General features: G+C 56.7%; 2 protein-coding genes across 4 annotated transcripts; both read right to left on the bottom strand.

Annotated features, from left to right (window-relative positions):
- Window positions 1–1151: 1151 nt before the first annotated feature.
- Window positions 1152–12830, bottom strand: GOT2 (glutamic-oxaloacetic transaminase 2). 2 transcript variants are annotated; one of them, XM_074913433.1, is made up of 10 exons: window positions 12706–12830; window positions 7579–7735; window positions 5986–6114; window positions 5565–5624; window positions 5282–5443; window positions 4963–5067; window positions 3883–4033; window positions 3450–3615; window positions 2326–2476; window positions 1152–1836 (listed from the first exon to the last, which is right to left on the bottom strand). In XM_074913433.1, exons 1-10 carry the CDS (start codon window positions 12768–12770, stop codon window positions 1714–1716), a joined length of 1269 nt encoding a protein of 422 aa, XP_074769534.1. In that variant the 5' UTR covers window positions 12771–12830; the 3' UTR covers window positions 1152–1713. The 2 variants fall into 2 exon arrangements, with proteins under 2 accessions (XP_074769534.1, XP_074769535.1); XM_074913434.1 differs by lacking the exon at window positions 5986–6114.
- A 1473-nt stretch (window positions 12831–14303) lies between these two features.
- On the bottom strand, window positions 14304–20732 carry CALB2 (calbindin 2). 2 transcript variants are annotated; one of them, XM_074913548.1, is made up of 11 exons: window positions 20598–20731; window positions 17402–17478; window positions 17104–17193; window positions 16933–17013; window positions 16012–16068; window positions 15837–15914; window positions 15613–15668; window positions 15368–15407; window positions 15213–15266; window positions 14908–14979; window positions 14307–14651 (listed from the first exon to the last, which is right to left on the bottom strand). In XM_074913548.1, the coding sequence occupies exons 1-11, from the start codon at window positions 20686–20688 to the stop codon at window positions 14535–14537; spliced, it is 813 nt and encodes a 270-aa protein (XP_074769649.1). In that variant the 5' UTR covers window positions 20689–20731; the 3' UTR covers window positions 14307–14534. The 2 variants fall into 2 exon arrangements, with proteins under 2 accessions (XP_074769651.1, XP_074769649.1); XM_074913550.1 differs by lacking the exon at window positions 17104–17193 and having other exon boundaries at window positions 14304–14651; window positions 20598–20732.
- Between the last annotated feature and the right edge of the window lie 487 nt (window positions 20733–21219).

Raw genomic sequence — 21219 nt, forward strand, 5'->3', positions numbered from 1 at the left:
AGAAGGGGCAGTAGAAAGGCCTAGTGTGAGGTGAAAAGGCTGCCCGCAGCCAGGAGAGCGGGGAGGAGGCAGCTCCAGAGCCACGCACAACCAGGGACCACAGCACCCATGGTGGCAGGAGCAGCGTGGAAAGCAGTTGATTGCACAGATCGGAGCAAGCAGTGGCAGCAGGCCCTGTAAAAAACTGGTGTAGTTCAAGCGCAAACCATCTTGTCGGGGAGCAGCAAGAGGTTCCAGCCCACCTCGGCCAGCGCAAGCAGCTCCTTCTCTGCCGGCAAGCCGCGGCCACAGGCCTGTCCCGGCTCCCGGGACATGGCTGCTTTGGGAAGAAACGAGGACCGCTCTGTGAAATGCCCTGGGACAGCTGCGAAGGGGAAAGCTCCCCCAGACTCAGGGGTGACCTCCCCCCCAAGGTCCCCCTGGGGAGACACCTTTGCTTGGTGCAAGGAGAAACACTGCTGGGCTCCAGTGGCCGGGCACAGGGGCTTGGGGAACTTGTACACTCCCAGCGACACCAACATTCAACCCCCAAGGCTTCATTTTCAGCTCTGTGACACCGAGTCCTACCCTGGGCAGCCTCAGCCCACACCCACCCATGCTCTTGGGCCCATTCTGTGTGGGATTCTCAGATTTAGGGTTTCACTGTCCATGCAAGTTCCCCTGTGATGGCACGTCCCTGAGTAGGAACGTTTGGGGCATGGAAGGGACAGGATGAAGCTGTGTGATGACAAGAGGAAGTCCCCAGCTCAACACAGCCACACACCAGTTCATGTGGATTAAAAACCAGAGTCCAGACTCTCAGTTTAGGACAGAATGTTTTTTGAGTCATCAGTTCTCAGACTTTCCCTCCCATTTTCTAGTGTCACCAGAAATTCAGCTGAACAGAAGCAGATGAGAGGGACACCCCGCACCCCCACGTGAGCTTATGACTTTGGGACACCCACAGAGGGAGGGCTGCTGGAGTTGGTACAGGAACAGGCAGAGACCAACAGAGCACTTTTCAGAGGTTCTTATTGGGGTAGTGAGAAATGGTTTCACCTCAGGGCACAGGAGTGACGTCAGGAGAATGAGGCAGGTTTAGAGGAGGGATGTGGATCCACCCCACACACCAATGCCACTGTGAATTACACCTGAAAGGAGACTCCCAGATGGAAAGAGCGAAGCCAACAATGGAGCGGATTTTAGTAGCGAGAAGTCCTCCGAGCTGGTTGGAGGGCAGCCTTGGCGCTGCCCAGTCCCACAGGGTGGAGGATGGAGCCTGCTGGCAGCAGGGCCCCGCTGAGAAGGCAGCAGGGGTACACCTGAGCAGCCCTCCCACCCAGCTTCTCGCCCGCTGCCACTTAGGCTAGCAGCCAACAGCCTCAACAAAAGCCTTTTCATGGAGAAACGAGTGTGAGGAAGGCTTTGGTGCCTATGCTGGTAGGATGGCAGCGCGAAGCATTTGCTCCCTCCAGCGCAGATGGGTGCTGGGGCGGATGGATAAAGGATGGACAGCAGGGCAGAACGGCTGTGACGAGCAGGAGCCAGCAATGACGTCCCCGCTCCACAACACAGGGCGGTTTTGACTAGGCTTCTACAACAACTCATCTACAAGATACATTCAGCAGCGGCGTCAAGTGTTGTGGTTGGAAATATTCTGTTTGTTTCCTTTCCCTCCCCATCTTCGACCGGTGGGGAGGGGAAAGCCACCAGCTTCAGAGCACACCTTTGTCTTTACTTTGTGACTTGATGGATGGCATGAGCCAGGTAACCTACATTGCCCGATGTAACTCCTGCCACAGAGATTCGTCCGTCCTTTGTCATATAGATGGAGAACTCCTTGATCAGCCGCTCCACCTGGGGTGAAAGAGCAGAGTTCAAACTGCAGGCCAACCTCCACTCTTGTTAGCAGAGTGCAAATTTAACCAGCTTGCCAGAACTGAAAGCAAACTGGGTGCCAGCAGACATGGCATCCTGCTCCCTGTGGAGCCAGCAGTGCACCCTGTGAACCCCGAGATGCCGCTCAGCTCTTGGGTGACACAAAAACACTGCAGATCTCCAGCCAGGAGTCACCTCACTTGAGCTGACCTTCAAGGTCACCCCAGAACAGCACCAAGTGACTGCTTCCTTTGACAGATAATCAGGCTAGGTCTGCTTTCAACCTCTACAAGCACAGCAGGGAACAGAGCAAGACCTGGGTCCCCACGATGCTCCAGTGCTGAGGGCTTGGGGGATGTTCCTCCTGGAGGAAGAACTGCTGACGAGGGCTCATTTTGGCCCCTGTAGTTGAGCTCTTACTGACAAGGACTGTGAATGACACCTCGAGACCACAGGAACTATGTTTACCTGCTCAGGCTTCAGCCCCGTGAAGCAGAACATGCCGATCTGGTCAGTGATGTGCTGCCAGTTGTGGGAGGATCCCTCTTTCTTGAGGTTGGACACCAGCTGATTCCGCATGCTGATGATCCGGTCAGCCATGCCCTTCACCTCCACGAGCCTGAGAAGTCAACCCAGTAACTGCTCAGAGCAGGCACGCACACACCAGTGCTGCTTCCTGCCCCACAACTACCAGGAAGCAACCTCTCCACCTGGAAGGGCCTCATACCCCCAAAACACAGGGCAAGCAGATGAGCAAAGGCCAGAGAATGTGAACCTGGAGCAGCTGGGGAGCTGCTTCTTTCTCCTCGTACCAGAAGGTGACTTATTTATGCCATAAGTGTCGGACACTACTACAAGAGTATCAGCATCTCTCACTTCTGAAAGCCATGGGTGAGTAGGAGGCCTCATGGCAGCACTGCCCAAACCCAGATAAAATAATCTTTGCAGATAAATGAAGAGTGCAGGGGTACTCCCAGCACAGGCAGACATCCCTGCTCCAGGGCGGCACAGCTAGGAGACGTCTCTGCTGGGCCCTGGATCAGGCACAAGGGCCAGCCTGCCGAAGGAACAGCTCCCGGCAAAGCCACAACACACAGCCAAGCTTTGTTCTGCCAGGCCAGCTGTCGGCAGGGACTCGACACCCAGGGGCTGGGAGAGCAGCACAGGCTGACACCAGGAAGCAGGCTTAGGGCATAAGGGTTGCATTCCTGGGTCTTATTCCCAGGGGGCTTATGCTTCCACTGCCCCCACGTGAGACATGCTACACGGCTACAATAACTCAAGTCAGCCTTTTCCACTCCTTGGATAGGCAGCTCCTGCAGCCCTCAGTGCTAGGGGAGCTTTATCCCCTCCTTTACAGTGTTTTTTGCCTTGGTAACACAAGGGAAACCTGCTTGTGTCAGGCTGGACCAATACCAGCTGATGCCAAGACACGAGCAGGGATTTCTCCACAGGAAAGGGGTGGCACATGGTTCTGACTGCAGCCCCAAAGCTAAGAGCTGCCCACAACAGCAGCAGGCAGTAAGCAGAGCACAGGGCTGCCACAGAGACCTTGCATCTTGCTGTTGTGAACATTAGGGGTTCCCTCTTACCACTCCTTCCGTAGGTCAGGGGTGTTGAGGATGATAGAGGCAATGCGGGCTCCGTTCAGGGGTGGGTTGGAGTACATGGGGCGGATGAGGATCTTCAGCTGTGACTCGACCCTCTTGGCTTCCTCTGCATCACTGCAGATCACCGTGAAGGCACCCGCACGCTCCCCTGAAAGGCAGGCAATCAGGTGTATGCAGTATGCAAGCCTCTGCCCTTGCATACCCAGGGCTGGGGCAGGACTTGTCCCAAAGCCACATCTTTTTAGCGTGGCGCTGGTCCCTAGGAGGGTCTCCACCAGCTCCCAGCAGGTTCTCTCTTGTGCCCCGATCAGCACTGCAGGATCAACTCAGGCAGCACAAAGACACAGGCTGCTAAACCCCAGAGTCCCTCCAAGAGCCCGGATGAAACCACTTCCACACCACCTGCCCTACTCACCATACAGCCCCATGTTCTTGGCGTAGGACTGTGACAAGACGACGTTGATGCCCTGCTCGATGAAATACCGCACAGCCCAGGCGTCCCGGTTGATGTCCCCGCTGGCAAAGCCCTGGTAGGCCATGTCAAAGTACACGAGGAGGTTTCGTTTCTACCAGCAAAGAGGGGAGAATGTCACAGGAGCTGAACACCCCTCCAGGAATCAGGGCAGAAGGCTGAAAGAAGCCACTGCAGGCAGCAGCCTGCTCACCTGCAAACTGTGCTCCTCCAGAAGTAGAGCTGTTCCCCTTCATTTGCCACATGAGAGGCAGCCCAAAACCCACAGCTACCCACCACACATCAAAACAGCAGGTCAAGACCCTCCTAGCGCATTTATGGGATGTGAGGTCTGGCCCAGAAGGCAGAATTAGGTTCAGCAGTAATAAACTGCTCCATTTCAGGGTCTCCTGTATTATTGGTTTCCAGGAAAACCACCTGGGAACCCTCTGGGCAGGTGCCAGCCCTCACAATGCCTCCAGGCAGATAACCCAGCCACACTGCCCCTCGATCAGGAGACCCGCAGCCATCTGCAGGCCCCAGAGCCCACCTTGGCATCTACCAGTTCTCATGACACTACTAAGGCCAAGCATCCTCAAGCCAAATTTCACTGGCTACAGCTTGGAGGAGGAACAGGGAGAAAGAGGAGAAAGATGAAGGAAGTACCTGCACCTATCTGTTTACAGATGAAGCTGGTGAGAAGACAGCAGGCACATGAAAGACCTTCCAGCATTTTTAACACACAAGTACTAGGAGCCCCCCTCCAGCTATCACAGCTCACTCTTTCGACCCTGCTGCTCTCCTTTCAGGTCTCCCTACCCCAGCTTCCTGGGAAGGTGCCAGCAGAAAGTCTGATGGCCAGCTAGAAGCTTTATGGGTGCATCTGTCTGGCTCGTGTCTTCAGTACTCCTGTACGTGACACCCATCCTGGCCTCAGAGAAGGGAGTAACCTTTAGCGCAGTGAAGCCCAGAAGCCATCCATGAAAGCTCAGAGGTGTGGTTTTTCCAGGAACAGTACAGTACCCCTGGGACACTACTGCTCACCTTCACCATAGCTGCCAATTCCTTCCATTGCTCCTGCCGGGGATCCACCCCGGTGGGGTTGTGAGCACAAGCATGCAAGAGGATGATGCTCTTCTCTGGAATTTTCTAAGGAAGATGTTACAGAGAATGAATTATTAATGACATCTGAGCACTCTCCTCAGCAGCTGAGATGAGTATTTTGCCCTAGAAAGCTTAGATGAGCTCTGCAAGGCCTCTAGCCTTGATTTGGTGACCTCAGGCATCATATTTAGGCTAAAGCAAGAAGATCACCCGTCTGCCCACATCACCCCTCTGCTTCCAGGCATGAAAGGCAACTCACGGAAATGTCATCCATGGCTCCAGAAAAGTCAAGGCTGCACGTCTTGGGGTCATAGTAGCGGTAAGCCTGAAGCTGCAAGCCAGCGTCACGGAAAATGGGTGTGTGATTGCCCCAGGATGGTTTGGGTAGATATACATCACGGCTAGACTTGAAGAACCGTTGCTGATCAAGAGAAAGACAGAATGTTCAAAGAGGTTGACCAGATTCAAGCAGTTAGAAAACTCCGAAGAGTCAGCTGCAATCAAAGTACATCTTTTCCTTCCATCACCAGCCAGGGACTCACCAAAAAGTTGGCTCCGATTCGCAGAGATCCAGTCCCAGAAATACCCTGCACAGTCACGTACTGCAAGGACAGAAACAAGTAGATGAGCCTGAGCAGCCAGGGTATGATACAGGGAAAGCCCAGTCACTATGACAGCACTGGCAGAAGCACAGTAAAATGGGAACATGGGGCTGGAGGAGACTGCATGGGTTTGTGTCTCCAGTTGCAGGGAGTTGGGACCCGCCACAAGATCAAATCTGCTCCTTGGGAAGGGCTGTTTCACCCCAGCCTTCAGAGGAAGCAGTTATCCTTGGGCCTGGCAGGCCGGCACCTCAGAGGCATGAGTACCCCTGCCAGTTCTCCCACTTTTGCTGTGCACTCAGGTAACTAACCGTGCATCAGACAGCACTGCCCACCCCCTGCTTCCCAGCCTGCTCCTTACCCGGCCACTCTTGAAAGCCTCACTGTTTTCACCCAGAGCCAGTTCTGCAGATGCCCGGGTGAAATCCGCTAGCCCTGCAATGGGCAAGTACTCCTTGTCCATCTTCTTGGATGCTATAATGGCCTCCGCCTGGGAAGGAGGACACACATTCAGCAAGGAAGGCATCCCCATGGAGAGGATGGTGGACAGCTCAAGGTCACTTCACATTCACTCGCTCAAAAGGGGAAAAGGTTGGTTTACAGAAGCTTCCTTGCAGAGATCAGGGCTCCTTCCAAGCAAGGGGCAGCAGTAAACATTTCAGGTGAAACCCTGCTTTTACCATGGGGCACAGTGCCCAGCAGCTGTGCCCAGCAGCCACCATAGCCCTCAGTGGGTGCTACCATCAGTCAAGCAGAGCCAGGAAACCTGATGCTAAAGGAGAACACCACTTCCACTCCATTACAAGTCCACACTGCTGCACAAGGACACACGTTTCTTTGCCCAAGCAGGAACTGTCCTGCAGAAAGGCAAGAGTTGACTTTACTGAAAGGCAGAGATTGTCTCTACACAGGGAGACACCCCCAAACCAGGTAGGGTAGCAAGCCCTTTGTAGGGAGTGTTATTGAACTAGATGGAGCAGGTTAAAAAAAAAAAAAAAATCCAGAAACTCTGGCCAATTTTGAGAGCAGCCTGTGCAAAAGGTAGCTCACCCAAACCTGAAACATGGCTCCCCCCAGCTTTGCTGATCTCTACTTCTTTCAAGCAAATCTCACATCAGAAACTGGTCCAAGTTCTTACCTAACACAGGATCAGAGAGTGGAAGCAAGAGCAGCAGACAAGGAGCCATGCTCAGGAAAAATGTAGTGATGGGGAGATCTGGAGCACTCTGGGAACCCTACCTGTGCTCCCAGAGCAGTGAGACAGACCCTGGCAGCATTCACATACCACCAGGAAACTTTTTGTGACAGCATCCAGGCTCCTGGTTGTGACCCAGCAGCAATACATGCTGACACAAGGAGAGTGAGGGCAAGGGATGGCTTTAAACCCCACACGGATGCACAACGTATCCTCCCTACACCAAAGGAGCCAGTCAATACACGTGTTAGCCACCAGCTATTTAACAGCTTGCTTCTATGCTTACAGCCCTGAAAGGCTCTGTAATCCCCTCAAGGGCAGTGTCTACATCCAGCTCCCTGGGCTGGAGTTTCAGACTGGCTTATGGAGAAACTGGTAACCATGGCTCAGCAGAATTTTTAAGACTAATCGATCAAGGGGACAACGTCAGCTCTTTCCTCTCATGTTGGCTGGCCCAGGGAACATCAGCCTATTCAAGAAACACCTTGAAGTTCAGAGGACAGTGGCGTTGGAGGGCTCATGGAAGTCAGCAATAAATTAAGATTTACTCAGATGGAAACAGGACACATACTCCCTGTTTTACCTCCTACTACTCAACAGGTCTGTTGTGTCTCAAAAGCATTAGAACTGCTGTGGGAAACATCCAGGAACACTGTCCTGCTCTATTAGAGACAAAGCTTGTTCTAAGGACCAAATCTTGCTTAGAAGCCTTCCCCCTCCCTGGCCTCGGCCCTACCCAGCAGCCAGCATCAGGCTCACCTTGCGAACACAGTTCAGGACGAACGGCTTCCCATTGTCATCCCGGTACGCCCCCACACCCAGATTCATCTTCTTGGAGTTGGTGTCACGCTTGAAAGCTTCTGTCACCCCCAGGATAGGGTCGGGGGGACCCATCTCCACATGGGACCACCATGAGCTGAAAGGAAAAAAAAAAGCCGCTAAGAATTGGGCTTCTGAAATGGGCAGACACACACACTAACATGGCTAGAGAGAAAACCTGAAGGAAATCTTGTCTTTAAACCACTGAAAAAGATACCAGCAGCGCTGAGAATGATTCAGGGGAAAAAAAGTTCAAGTCCTTTATGCTTCATGATCTGGCACTTCATTTTACATTGCAGAATGGGCAAAGAGCCTCAGTTCACTGTGGCTGAAGGTAACTGACTCCCTCCAAGTCATTAACATATAGAAATGACTCTGCTTGCCTTATTGTGCTGACACCAGAAGGCCCCAGGAAACAGAAGTCTTAAACCCTTATGCTCTGGCTAGATGCCATCTCTTCTCAGCCTACAGGCAGGATCGCGTAGGTTAGTCCCCTCCAGGGAACCTCAGCCAAACTCAGGCAATTGCACGGAGTATGAGCACAGAACCTCTTCCAAACTCCTGGCTCTTGTGCATGAGAACAGATCTGCTTTTCCTGCAACACCGTCTGACCTAACAAAGATATTTCCCTTCCCTGCCCTACAAACTCTGCCTCACTTGAAGAGGGATGTTGCAGCCAAATGCCGTTCTCCTGGAAATTGCAGAGGGCAATTTCTTCCCAGTGTGACAAGCTTCAGCATGAAGGCCCCTTCCCTTGCTGTCAAGCACAAAACCTCCTTGTGTCAGGAGGTGTTTTGTGCCCCACTCCCCAGCAGCCGCTCTACAAACCACCTGCCTCTGCCCTGTTGGCAGAACATCCTGGAGACGGAGAGGCTTTCTTAATGTCAAGGGCAGACCAGACCATGCTATAAAAAGTAACCCGTTATTCTCTCTTTGGCCACAGCCCCTGCCCAGTCCCACATCCAGGCTTTGCAGGTTTGTAGATAGCACAAGAGAAGCGATGTTGTGGTTTTTAACCTGCCTGGCAGAGGGCTACAGCTGTAACAGCCCCCTCCTGAAGACAGGATTGCTAAAGAAGATGACTCCACGCAGCTCCGAGCATCCTGACTCACAGCATCACACTGGCCCTTACCCAGACCCCTGAGCTGGGTGGGGGACAAAGCATGCAGCACGAGTTAATTGGGTTTATACCTTCTGGGGCAGGATTCAGTCCTGATTGCTAAAGGAGAAGCTCCCACAGCTAATGCTGCCACATATCAGCTTTACAAAGCTTTGTAGCCCGGGGAAGGCCACCTCACATGAAGATAACAGGCTTTCGCAACACAGGGACACTGTCCCTCGGGCTGGATCCTGCCCCAGACCTCACATCAGCCTGGAGCCACCCCCGGGGGGGGGGGGGGGGGGGGGGGGAGCAGACCTCCTGCTGAGTGTGTGATGACAGGCACAGCACATCTGAAGGCAGCAGGACCAGGGTCAAGGAAGGTCTAACACTTTCCTCTCCACTTCGTCCTTGCTTTGGGTCTATTTAGACCCAGTTTACTCACTCCACAAACATACTTTGAGCTAACATATGTATATAGATTGAATATCATGGAGCCCTAAACATCATTTGTCCTCCTGACTTAACTGCTCTTCCCATCAGCACAGTACTTCAAAAAAAAAAAAAAAAAAAATCTCTGTTTCTCCTCTTGAGAGACTCTGTAGAAAAAAGGGCAGCCAACATGTACAAGGCAGACCCACCTTGGGTAGTTTAAAAATGGAAGATGTGCTTAGCATTTTCTAGACCACTAACAAGTCTTAATTACCTCTTGGGTAAATACAGGATCAACTTAGGAGGATGAGTCAGTCATGCAACACACACCCTCCAGAGAGGGCCACTGGCTGCAGCCTCGCAGAGCCAACCTGAGCAGGACATGCCGAGGGGGCTAACGGGGCAAAGCCCTACTGCAGGTTCAGGCAGCACGCAACGCTGCTTTGGAAAAGCCCTCCCGGCAATGGAGGGACAGGGGAAGACACACTCTGCGCAGGGGTGCATCCCTTCGCAGTTCACTTGGTCTAGGATGATTTTGGTATGGAGCGCTGCAGGAGCCCAGTCACCTGTTTTAAAGAGTGCTGCTTCTGAGATGGTGACAGCACCTTCTTTCTGCCGGGCTTATCACCAACCAGCTTACAGTTTTGGGTATTTAGGTCTTGATCCTGCAAACCCTTAAGCAGGGCACTGGGCTCTAATATACTACTGCTGCAATTAACGCTGATCCTGAGGGCATTTAACTAAGCTGCAGCACTCTGGAGAGTTAAGTACTTTCATTCTGAGTTGGTCTTCCTATCGGCTTAAGGCAGCAAAGGGACTGATTTTAGGACTGATCTTCTGGTTCTCAGCCTGAAGGTTTTGAAGTGAAGTCCACAGACTCCTCTGCCATTTCCCAGGACATGAGCTTTCAGAGACAGAAGAAAAAAGTCCAGGCACACACCAGGATACCCAAGAGATCACAGAGGCAAAGCTTTCTAGACAGGGGTTTGAGAAAAGAGATCTACTGGGGATCTGAGGCCACAAGTCCTAGCACACTGCTGCTCTATGTTAATGTTGTCTCTGCACTACGTTATATTTTGAGCAATTAAAAGAGCATTGGTCATGAATAAAGGTCAAAGTTATAAACTGCACATCCTCTTTGCCAGGCTGGAAATATTTCAGTGTGGAAAACTAAACAAAGGTAAGTTTAAGTTGGGGTTGAACTACCTGAGGGGTACCTGATGTAAGCCAAAGAAAACATGTTTTCCAGCTATGGGACTTGAACAGAGGCGGCTTGAGTTGGAGTTTAGATGCTGAGCAGACCTGGTGTTCAAGTAATCTCTGTACTTTTCAGACAGGCTGGTCTTCTGAGCTTAACGTAAGAGCAGTGTGACAAATGGGAGAGAGAAAGAGAGTAGAAAAATGCACCAGAACTGTGTAAACCAGCAACACCCTTTAAAAATGTATGTGGAACTCACAGCCCAAGCTGCAGAGACCTAAGAGAGTGCTTATGGACTCAAGCCAAGCCCAGAAAGCAAGTTTTCCTCTTGGTAAGCAAGCATTTACAAGTCCAGTGAAGGTTTCCATTGTGAAGAGGCCAATTCATGTTCCCTGAGGTACAGCCACATAAGATACTGGATTTCAAAACCTCTGCCAAAGCCCCTGCAGCAGTTCTGCAAGCAGGAGCAGAGCAGAGGGGCCAAAGGTGATGCTGTCTGGATACCACAGCTAAAGCAAATATTTACACAAGAACAATGCCAACAGGCTGCTCTAGCTACTACTGTCCTTTCAAGCCTAAAATTTCATTGCCCCAGTCAGCTGCTGCAAGCTTCCCACCAAGCAAAGCATTTAAAATAGCTATCTCCTTATGCATCAGAGCAGCAGACTGAGTTATCACCTTAATTAGCATTTGTGTGTCAAGGGAGCCATTTTAATCAATTCATATCTCTGCATCTCTGTCCTGATCTCACAAAGACCATTCTCAGCACAGAGCAATGGTAACTGCTCCAAGCACCAGGCAAAGTTGCTGAAGATAAAGAAACAAAAACTGCTAATCACTGTTTGGCATCCCCTGTCAGGGGATAAAGAGCCACTCTTTGGGCACAACAGGGGCTGTGCACAAAGGCTCTTTATAAAAGGGACAACCTGCATCTCTTTTAGGTGACCTTAATTCAATTTGGTAATTTATAGTTTGCTGTGTAACAAGCTTAAGAAAAGCAAAGCTATTGGCAGTGGGCTTGCAGACCTTTCAGAGGCTCACTACAGTCCAAGTGCAGAAAGCACAAGTTCTAGATAGCTGTTCCCCAGCATGTGCTGAGAAGAGCCAGCAGGCTACCTCAGAAGCAGCAAAGGCTGGGAGCATTCCCCTCACAGGGCAGCGAGGGGCCATGTTTTACAGAACAGGGTTAATCAATATCTAATTGCCTCCTCTATCTGCTGGGATGGGAAAATAAAACCCTACTGCTTTCCTGCTCTGACAAGGACTGGGAACTGTTCCTTAAAGCTTCCTGAGCCAATATGGGTCAGGAGTCAACAGGCTCTGGAGAGCAGCAAGGCCTTGCCCAGACCCCTCAGCACACTCTGCTCCTTGGCCTGCTGATCATGGTGGTGTTCCCTGCCAGTGCCCGATGTCTCTCGGGTCAGCTGTACTTCGTGGAGCTGTTCTGGGGCTCCAGCTGCACCCTGTGTCCTTCCACCCATCCCTCTGCTGGCTTCAGTGACAGCGGAGCCCAGAGCTGCCAGTGCAGAAGCGATCCCCCCAGAAACACCCTCGCTCCCACCCATCCGGCTCACGCCAGGTTTTGCACACCTGAAGGCAGGGCTCTGGCGCAGGCAGTGCTGCACACCGGCAGCCCCATTTCACCGTGCAGGGCTCCCTCCACTCCCACTACACGGTGCACGCCAGGCAGTAGCACCCCAGCCCCATTTCACAGTGCGTGGGGTCCCCTTGGCTGCATCGCTCCACGCACCCCAACAGCAGCGCCCCTGCCCCGTTTCACAGCACGTGGGGCCCTTCATGCCCTGTTGCACAGCGCACCCCTCAGCAGCACCGCGGTCCCAATTCTTGGTGCAGAGGGTCCCCCCAACCCCACTGCATCCCTCCAGCAGCACCCCAGCCCCATTTCTCGGTGCAGAGGGTCTCCACGGCCCCGCTGGACCCCGGCCCCGATGCTGGCCGCGGAGGGCGCCCCCGGCCCCGATGCGCGCACACACGCGCGCGCCCTCCACGGCGGCTCCTCAAGGACAGGCCGGGGGGCGCCGGGCCCGGCCGCGGCCAATCAGAGCGTGAGGAGGCGCCGCGCGCCCCCCGACTCGCTGCGCGCCCCAGCCAATCCGCGCGCCGTCCCCCCGGCAACCCCCTGCCCCACCGCGACGTCACCGGCGGCGTCTACAGGCTCCGCGGAGGGACACGCTTCCGCACGGCACCCCCCCCCCCCCCCCCCCCGCCAGCCTCACAGGTGCGCCCGGCCCCGGGCCCGGCGGCAGGAAGGCCCTTCCGCCGGCACCGGCGGGCGGTAAGGGCGGCCGCGGGGGCTGAGCCGCCCCTCAGCCCTCACCTGGCGCGGGCGGCGGCGGCGAGGCGCGGGGCGGTGAGGAGCCAGCGGGTGTGCAGCAGAGCCATGGCGGCGGCGGGCGGGCTGGCGAGCGGACACCTCACGTAGCGGCCGCCGGCCTCGCGCCCCGCCCCGCGCATGCGCCGGGCCGCGTCGACACCCGCCCCCTGGCGGCCGGGAGGCCTCGCTGCAACCGCGCTGCCCGCCCGCTCCTGCGATGTATTGGGCTGTGCTGGGCTGTGCTGGGCAGTACTGGGCTGTGCTGGGCTGTGCTGGGTGGGATACCAAGGGGTCGACTGGGGTGCGGTGAGCCGCACTGGGCTGTTACTGGGCTATCTTGTACCAGGTTGTACTGGACCATGCTGGGACACAGAGGACTGTACCGCACCACAGTAGGCTGTACAGCGCTGTACTGGGCTGTGCTTCACTGTGTAGGACTCTACAGCACTGTATGGGGCCATACAGGTCTGTACAGGGTGGTGTTGGGTCACACTGCCTGTACCAGGCTATACAGGACTGTAATGGACCATACTGGGCTGTACTTGGCCATGAAGTATTGGGCCATACTGGATTGTATGTGGCTGTACTTGGCCATATAAGACTGCGCTGTTCCATACTGGCCTGTACTGAGCCATATAGGGCTGTACAGGGCACGGGGCTGTACTGGGCTGTACTTAGCTGCATAGGACTGTACAGCACCATGTGGAGTGACAGGGAGTGGTATTGGACCACACTGGTCTATACTGAACCGTGCAGGGCTGTATTGAGTGATACTGGGCTCTTTCAGGCTGCACTTGACTGTATAGGACTGCAGTGCACCCCACTGGGCTGTACAGGGCCATACAGGACTGTACTGTGCCATACTGGGCTGTACATGGCCATAAAGAACTGCACTGCACCATACCGGGCTGTATAGGGCTGAACTGGGCCATACTGGGCAGTAGAGGGGCTGCCCCTCCCTCACCCCTGCCAGCACCGCACTCGCCCCACGGCCACAGCCCCTACTCGCCCACACTTGCACCCTGCTCCCACTGATGCTGCTGACACCCATGGGGTCTCAGCCTGGAGGCCAGCACCTCCCGCACCTCCCCAGCACCCACCACCACCGGGATAGGTGGCACTGGGACTCCACCAGCATTGCCACCTTGGGACTTGTTTCTTAAACTGGGCAGGAGATGACACACAACCCTTGGGATACCCCTGCCTGGCTGGGAGGGGGAACTGGGAGTTGCTGGGCAGTGTGCTGTCCCGGATGTCACCGAGCTGGGGACATCAGTGTCCCCATCCTGCCTGCACTCTGCACCCCAGGGGATTTTGCAACATTTCTCCCCGCCCCCCCCCCCCCCCCCCCCAATCTATAGAGGCTTTCCAAAAGCTCCAGCCGTCTTCCCTACCCGGCAACTGTGTCCCAGTGGGGCTGGGGTGGGGGGGTCTCACCTCTCCCTGCCCCACCGTGGGACAAGGAAAGAGGGGCTTGGGTCTAGCAGTACTTGAATTTATTTGTAAACTGTTCTTTGGTAAATGATAAAAACTCAGGAAGAGACCAAATGAACAAAAATGACACACACACACCCCACCCCCCCCACCCTCCCCCAAAGAAAATTAAACCAACCAGGCGGATGGGGTAAAAAAAAAAAAAAAAGAGTTTTCCCCCAAGGTGGGATTTTAATGACCTACAACAAACCCAATAGTTGCTGAGGGAGTGTTGGCAGGGGGCACAGGGGGTGTGTGTGGGGGGGGCCCTCTTCCCCCCGTGCCCCCTGCCGGCACTGCAGTGGTGGGTGCTCCCCATTGCACTTGTTTTCAGGGAGGAGGAGGAGTGGGGAGGGGTCCTACATGGGGGGCTCGTTGCAGAGCACGATCTCCAGCTCCTTGCGGTAGAGTTTGCCCCCGTCGGAGAGGTTCATGATGCTCTTCCTGTAGTTGGTGAGCTGCTGGATGCTCATCTCCTGCAAGGAATGGAGGCGTGACAGGAGTGTGCACCCTGTTTCTCCCTGGGGGGCACCCCCAGGTTGGGGGACACCCCCCACCCCCCCCAAGCTCCGGCACAGCCTCTTATGGGGACACAGGATTGGCAACTGGACCAGCATCTCTCCTGGTCCCCAAGGAGCAGGGACACAGGGGGTGGAAGATGCTGCTGGGAGAGGGGAGAAGGCCCACGGGAGGCCGGGGGGGGGGCTCCCCCACTTACCCTCCCCCACTTACTTTCTTATTCTTCTCATACAGGTCTTTTAAAAGCGCATCCAGCTCGTTCTCATCAATGAAGCCGCTCCCATCCTGGGCAACGAGGGAGGGATGTCAGCAGGGGGAAGGACGTGAGCCCCCCTGCTCATGGTTGTGGGGGGCACCCCCAGACCCTGACCCACCACAGCCACGGCCAAACCCAGCACTCGCACCCCAAAACAGAGTGGGCAACGGGCCCAACCAAAACCTTGTAGTTTTGGGGTTGCTGGTTTTTTTTTGACAAGTTCTATTTATTCAGGGCAGTTTCCTGGGAGCCGGCTCCCTACCTTGTCATAGAAGGCAAAGATGGCATTGAACTCCTCCGAGGACAGCTTCATCCCCTGGGCAGCAGCAAGGGACACCGGGGTGTGAGGGAGGGGACAGAAGCACAAGCAGGGAACAGGAATGTTTGCTTTTTTAAAAAGTATTGTTTTTATTTTACCTTAAACTTCAGAAGGAAGTTTTCTTGCACAGGCAAAAGTCTGAAAAACAACAAAGGCAGGGATGAATGGGAAGCAGCCAGAAAAAGACACTTTTTAAAACCAAAATGGCTTTTCGCTCAGAAACATGAGCAAATTAAAGAGGTAAATAGTTTTCCTCGGAAGCTGGAGCAGACTCTTCCTGAAGTGGGTGTTTCGGGGTGTCTTTCCCTCCCCACCACTTCCTTCTGGCTGCCTGTGACCTTACCGGGACATCTCCGACAGTCCCAGCTTTCCGTCGCCATTCATGTCGAACATCCGCAGCTGGCGGGACACAAGCAGCACCCGGTCACCCACTGCCTCCTTCTCCCCTCCCTCCCACCCACTGCGGGGTGGTGAGACCCCCGGGGGGGGTGGGGGGGGTGTTCTTGGTCCCTGCCCTGTCCCGGGAGAGTCATGGTCCCCCGGGACCAGCCTGGAGGTCCCACTTACGATGGTCTGCGTGTACTCCTGCAACTTGGGCTCGTCGTAGGGCCGGTTCGCTTTCTTCAGCAGGTCCGACAAGAAGCCCTGGAAGGAGAAGGTGTTGCTGGCTGTCCCCAGCTGTCCCAGGGGGCTGCCCCACCGGTGGGGATCCGGCTCAGCCCACCCCATGCCTGCAGCCCACCTTGAGCTCATTGGCTTCGATGTAGCCGCTGCGGTCTGTGTCGTACCTGCGCCAAGCCTGTGAAGCAGCCACTGCAAATGTCACCACGGGCTCATGTCCCACATTTCCCCCACCCCCAACACGTTTGTGCCCCCATAACCCCCTGACTGGAGCATCCCCCACCACCCTTGCAGAGACGGGGTCCGCTCACGGCTCCCGATCTCGGCTCATGGTGGCCTCACTGGTGCCACATGCTCTCCCTTGGGGCTGGATGCTTTTGTTCAGCCCCGTGCCAAGAGTTCAAGCACTATTACCCTTGCTTCGGTGTGCAAGGCCAGGCTTTAATATTTGATTGCATCCCCCAATTAAACCATAGTGCCCGTTTACCCACCCCCCCATGCTGCAGGGTGCTTCACTTTCAGCTGTCACCTCCACCCTGGGATCATTTTCCAAGCACAAGCTCTCCCCACCCAGGAAGCTGCACTTCCCCCTCCAGCCCCAGCCACGTTTCAGACCCCATTGGAATTTCCATCCCACCCTGCAGATAGGTTCACCCCGTGTAAGGGCATGGCGAGGTTTTGGGGTGGCCCAGAGCAGTGTTTTCTGCTTCAGCATATCCCTTGGGCACTAAGGACCAACTAAGAAGGGGGAATTTACAGAAACAGCTCCAAATCCCCACAGCTCACCTCACCTGGAGACCGGGACGAGGTGCTCTGCTGCCCGAAAGATGCCCAAGGGGCTCTGAGGGCTGGGAAAACTCACCACACTCCTGCTCTCCCCCCAGACCAGCACCACCGCCCAATGCTGAGCTCAAGCCAAGAGTTTGGGGGAACTCTTGGGGGGAACTGGGGGAAGGGGGGGACTTGGGTAATGCAAGCTCCCAGTTGTTTCTCTGGGAGACTGAATGCCACAGGGAGTCCCGGCACAGCCTGCCCTCCTCACCTCCATGAACTCCGAGCTGGAGCCCACGTGCTGGCGGAAACACAACAGGAAATTCTCCTCCGTGGGCAGGATCTGGGCCAGCTGCAGGGAACATGAGCATTAGGGGGGGAACATGAGTGTCAGGGGAGGACCGTGAGCATCCCCGGGATCCGCAGGGCCAGCACCACTCACCTCCGCCATCTCGATTTTGCCGTCAGCGTTTTTGTCATACTTGTGCATAAACTCCTTCATCTTGTCACCCAAGTTGTCATTCTTGGAGTCCTGCCGGCAAGGAGGAGGGGATGGGAGTGTTTACCCTCCCACCCTGTGCCGGTGTCCCCCTGCTCTCCTCGCTGCTGGGAGCTGGCAAAACTTGAGCTGCCCCAGTCCCACTTGTTGGTGCCATTCCTAAACCGGGCTGACTTGAGCCTGAACCCTCGGGCAGGAGGGAAAGGGGGAAGCATGGGGTGAAATGAGGAGAGGCCCTTACCACACCCGCCCCCTTCCTTGCACTTTCCAGCTCCTGGAAGAAGTTTTCCAGCTCTTTGCCTTCAATGTAGCCATTTCCTAGGGAAGGAAAAAATTGCAGTAAGACACACACACCCCCCCTCCCACACCCCCCCCGCGGTGTCAGAGCGCAGGAGGCAAGGGAGCGATGCTCCCAGGGGATACAGCACTTGTCCCCCTCCGCACAGGGACACGGCTTCAAGGCAGCTGTGGCAGTAAAGAAACACCAGTTGATGCTGAGTGTTACACAAACCCGGCAATGCTCGAATTTGCAGAGAGATGGAGCCCTGTGTGTTGTAGCCTGGAATGGGGACGTGGCCCCAGGCTTGTCCCCTGCACCTGCCCGTAGGGAGCAGGGGGCTTCGTCCCCATCCCACTGTATGATGCATTTTCTGCATCTGATGCTGTAAGTGGATGGTTTAATTAAACCTTTCCTTCCTGAGCACCCCCAGCCAGGACTGTGAGGGCCAGCAAAGGGCAAGCAGGGAGCTGAGGGAAGGCACCTGCCACAGCGTCACCCCACAAATGCAGGACCAGTCCCAGGATGATGGAGTCAGCCCAGCACCGGTCTCTGAGGAGGCCAAGGGCTCAGAAAGGTCTCTGTCCCATGGACTCTCACCCCTCACTGCTGATATCTGTGCTGAGATGTGTTTCCTACCAAACCTGGGGTATCCACAGCCCTTCCCACCCGCAGGATGCTCAGTGGCAGGACGGCTCAGCCACGACCCACCCATGCATCGCTCCCTTGGTAGTGACCCTTGGTGGCTCTGAGGGGGTGACGTGCCAGAGGACCGCAGCAAGGACACCGGCTCTGCAGTGCTGCCACCACCCTGCCAGAAATCCTCTCTCCTGGCAAAGTCTGGACCCAGCTGGAGGATGCTGCCCTTTCCTCCAAAGTGCCTGACTGAGGTCTAACCAGGGCTCTTCTTTGTGGGCATCTGCCCCCCAAACCCTCCCCATTTCATCTTCCGGAGGCTTGGACCGCGGCACCCTATCCTGTGCCACCTTAGGCATCATCACCCACAGGCTCCCCAGCAGCATCTTCTCCCTGCTGCAATGTGGTGGCTGGGAATAACCCATCCACATCCTGGCTGGAAGCGCCTCGGGGAGTCCCGGGGCACCTTCCTCTTTGACGGCCACATCCCGATGGCTGAGTAGCATCCCTCCCAGGAGGGGATGAGGGGCTTGGGCGATGTCGGGGTGCCGGTGTGAGCTGCTGATGGGCTTGGCTTTCCACTGCCCTTCCCAGAGGCTTTACTTTTGCAGGTGTGGGAGAGCCCCAGGCTCCTTTGAAATCAGTTAGGAAAAAAAAATGAGCAAGAGTTTTGAGCCAGGAAAAGGAATAATGCCAAGAAATGCCATGGCTGGTAGCTTGGTTTCCCCCAAGCAGCAGCTTGGAGAGGTCTGATCCATGTCTGCAGAACGGTGGGGTGTGGAGTGACACAGAAAATCCCCTCTTGGAGAGCCACGGCCAGTCCATGAACCTGCACTTTGGAGCCTCCCTGCGCTGCGGAGCCACAGGACAGCTGTGGCTGGCAAAGCGAGGATGTCAAAGACACCCAAGGGGACATCTCTGGGGCATGAGGAGCCTCAAGGGGAAGTGGGTGAAAACCCATTGGTGGGATTTGAGAGCAGGAAAGAGCTTGGGGAAGACAGCTCTGTCCACAGGGGGAGGAACCCTGGGCCCCTCCAGCATCCCGTGCCCATCGGCAGAGGGAAGCGGCCTGGGCTGTTGGAGCTCCCGCCTGCAGCGGCTGAGCATCATCCTCGTCAAGGCCACCATCTCCCTGACGCCCGAGTCCCTCCTCTCCTGGGCACCCGCCGTGCCACAGCCCGACAGCTTTACCCTGCCCGGGGGCCGCAGCCCAAGCTGGATCCGTGCCTGCCTCTGTGTTTTGGAGATGCCGGAGCACATCCAAACGCACAGCGGGACGTGCTGCAGGGGGGCAGCTGGACACCCACACCGGGAGCTGCCCACTCCCGCTGGGGTCCCGCTGTCCCACCTTCCCCAGGCCCTCGGCTGCTCCAGTGCCAGCTCCAGCGGTGACTGGGACGGTGGTGTCGGTGTCCCCGGCGCTGTGGGGGTTGCAGGAGGGACCCCGACGGCGTGGCCGGGAGGGCACCCAGCACAGCCTGAGCTCCCGCTTCAGCAGCGCAGCCGGGGACGCGGCGTGACGCAGTTTCCAGGAGGGTTTTCGTCCCCAAATCTCCCCGCAGGGACGGGAGACCCAGGGAAAGGCAAGAGCTTTCCCTGGGCTGTTCGCCCCAGCGGGCTGAGCCTCCACAGCACCACGGAGCTGAAATAAAGTATTTTCCCACCAAAACGATGCTGCTTTTTGCATTTTCTGTCTGCTTTTTGGGGCTGGCAGCAACGGGCACCCGGGGTGGCATGTCCAGCTGTGACTCCGTGGGGAGGTGACATCCCCGTTGGGGACACGGCCACTGCACAGCATCCCCGGGAGAGGTTCTGCGGGGCTGGGGAGCAGGTGGGGAGGGATGGAGCACCCCAGCCACGGAGGGGCCACTCCTTCACCCTGCTCCTGGCAAGGGACACCCCCTCTGTCACCCCCTGCTTCCAGGGTAAGGGGGTGGCCCTGGGACCAGGATGGTGGCTGTGTGACCCCCCAAACCCAGGAGCCAAGGATGGGGCATCACAGCGGCAGGGGGAATGAAGGGGCAGAGGAGTGGGCAAGGGTTTCCTGGAGGGTGCACCCCGGGAAGGGAAGAACTCCCCAGCCAGCACCCAGAGGTGACACCAGCCCTGAGCGAGCCCCCACTCTCGGGGAACCTGGCACCTGGGGGACGGGCAAAGGAAACCCGGGGTACCCCGGGCTCATGTCCACGGGCTCCTGGTGGGCTCCGGTGCCGGGGGTCCCCATCCTTTCCCGACGGAGAGGTCCTGGGAGGCCGATCGTCTCCACGATCCCGGAGTTCCCCCCGACGGGGCTGCGCCCCGGGGGCTGCCCACCATCCCGGGGGACTCCCCATCGTGCCGGGTGCTCCCCGTTCTCCCCGTGGCTGCGGCGGCGGAGGAATCTCCTCTGGGCTCCCCGCGACGGGATGTCCGGGGACTCTCCAACGTCCCCCCTCGCCCCACGCTCCCGGGGATGCTCAGCCCGGTGCCCTCCCCGCCGGTTTTGGAGGAGGTGACGGCGGGTCCCCCGCGCCCCGGGACTGACCGTCCGTGTCGAAATGTCGCCAGACGTCGAGGAACTGGGAGGCGGTGAGCTCGGCCAGGTGGAGGTGCGGGGCCTGCTGCGGGCCGGCCATCTCCCGCTGCCGTCGCCGCCGCCGCTGCCGCCGCCGCCCGCCCGCCGCCGCCTTTTATACCCGCCGCCGCCGGCGCCGCCCGCCGCCGCCAGGGGGCGCCGCTGCCCCGGGACACCGGCCGGGCACGGGGGGCAGCGGGACACCGGCACTGCAGGGGGGGCGGGACACGGACACACCGGGACACCCGGACAGCAGCACCGCGGAGGGGGAGGGACCGGGACACCCGGACACCGGGACACCGGACACCGGCACCGCCACGGGAGCGGGCACCGGGACACCTGAACACCGGGACACCCGGACATCGGGACACCTGGACAGCGGCATCGTGGGGGTCGGGGACCGGGGCACCGGGAACTACGGGGGCAGCCCGTGCCCTGCCACTTGTCCCTGCCTTGTCACCCATCCCTGTTCTATGTCACCTGCCCTGCCCAATGTCACCTACCCCTGCCCCATCACCTATCCCTGCCTTATGTCACCTACCTTTGCCCTATGTCACCTACCCCTGCCCTGACACCTAGCCCTGCCTTCTCA

This window comes from Athene noctua, chromosome 9, assembly GCF_965140245.1.
Source record: "Athene noctua chromosome 9, bAthNoc1.hap1.1, whole genome shotgun sequence".
NCBI lineage: Eukaryota > Metazoa > Chordata > Aves > Strigiformes > Strigidae > Athene > Athene noctua.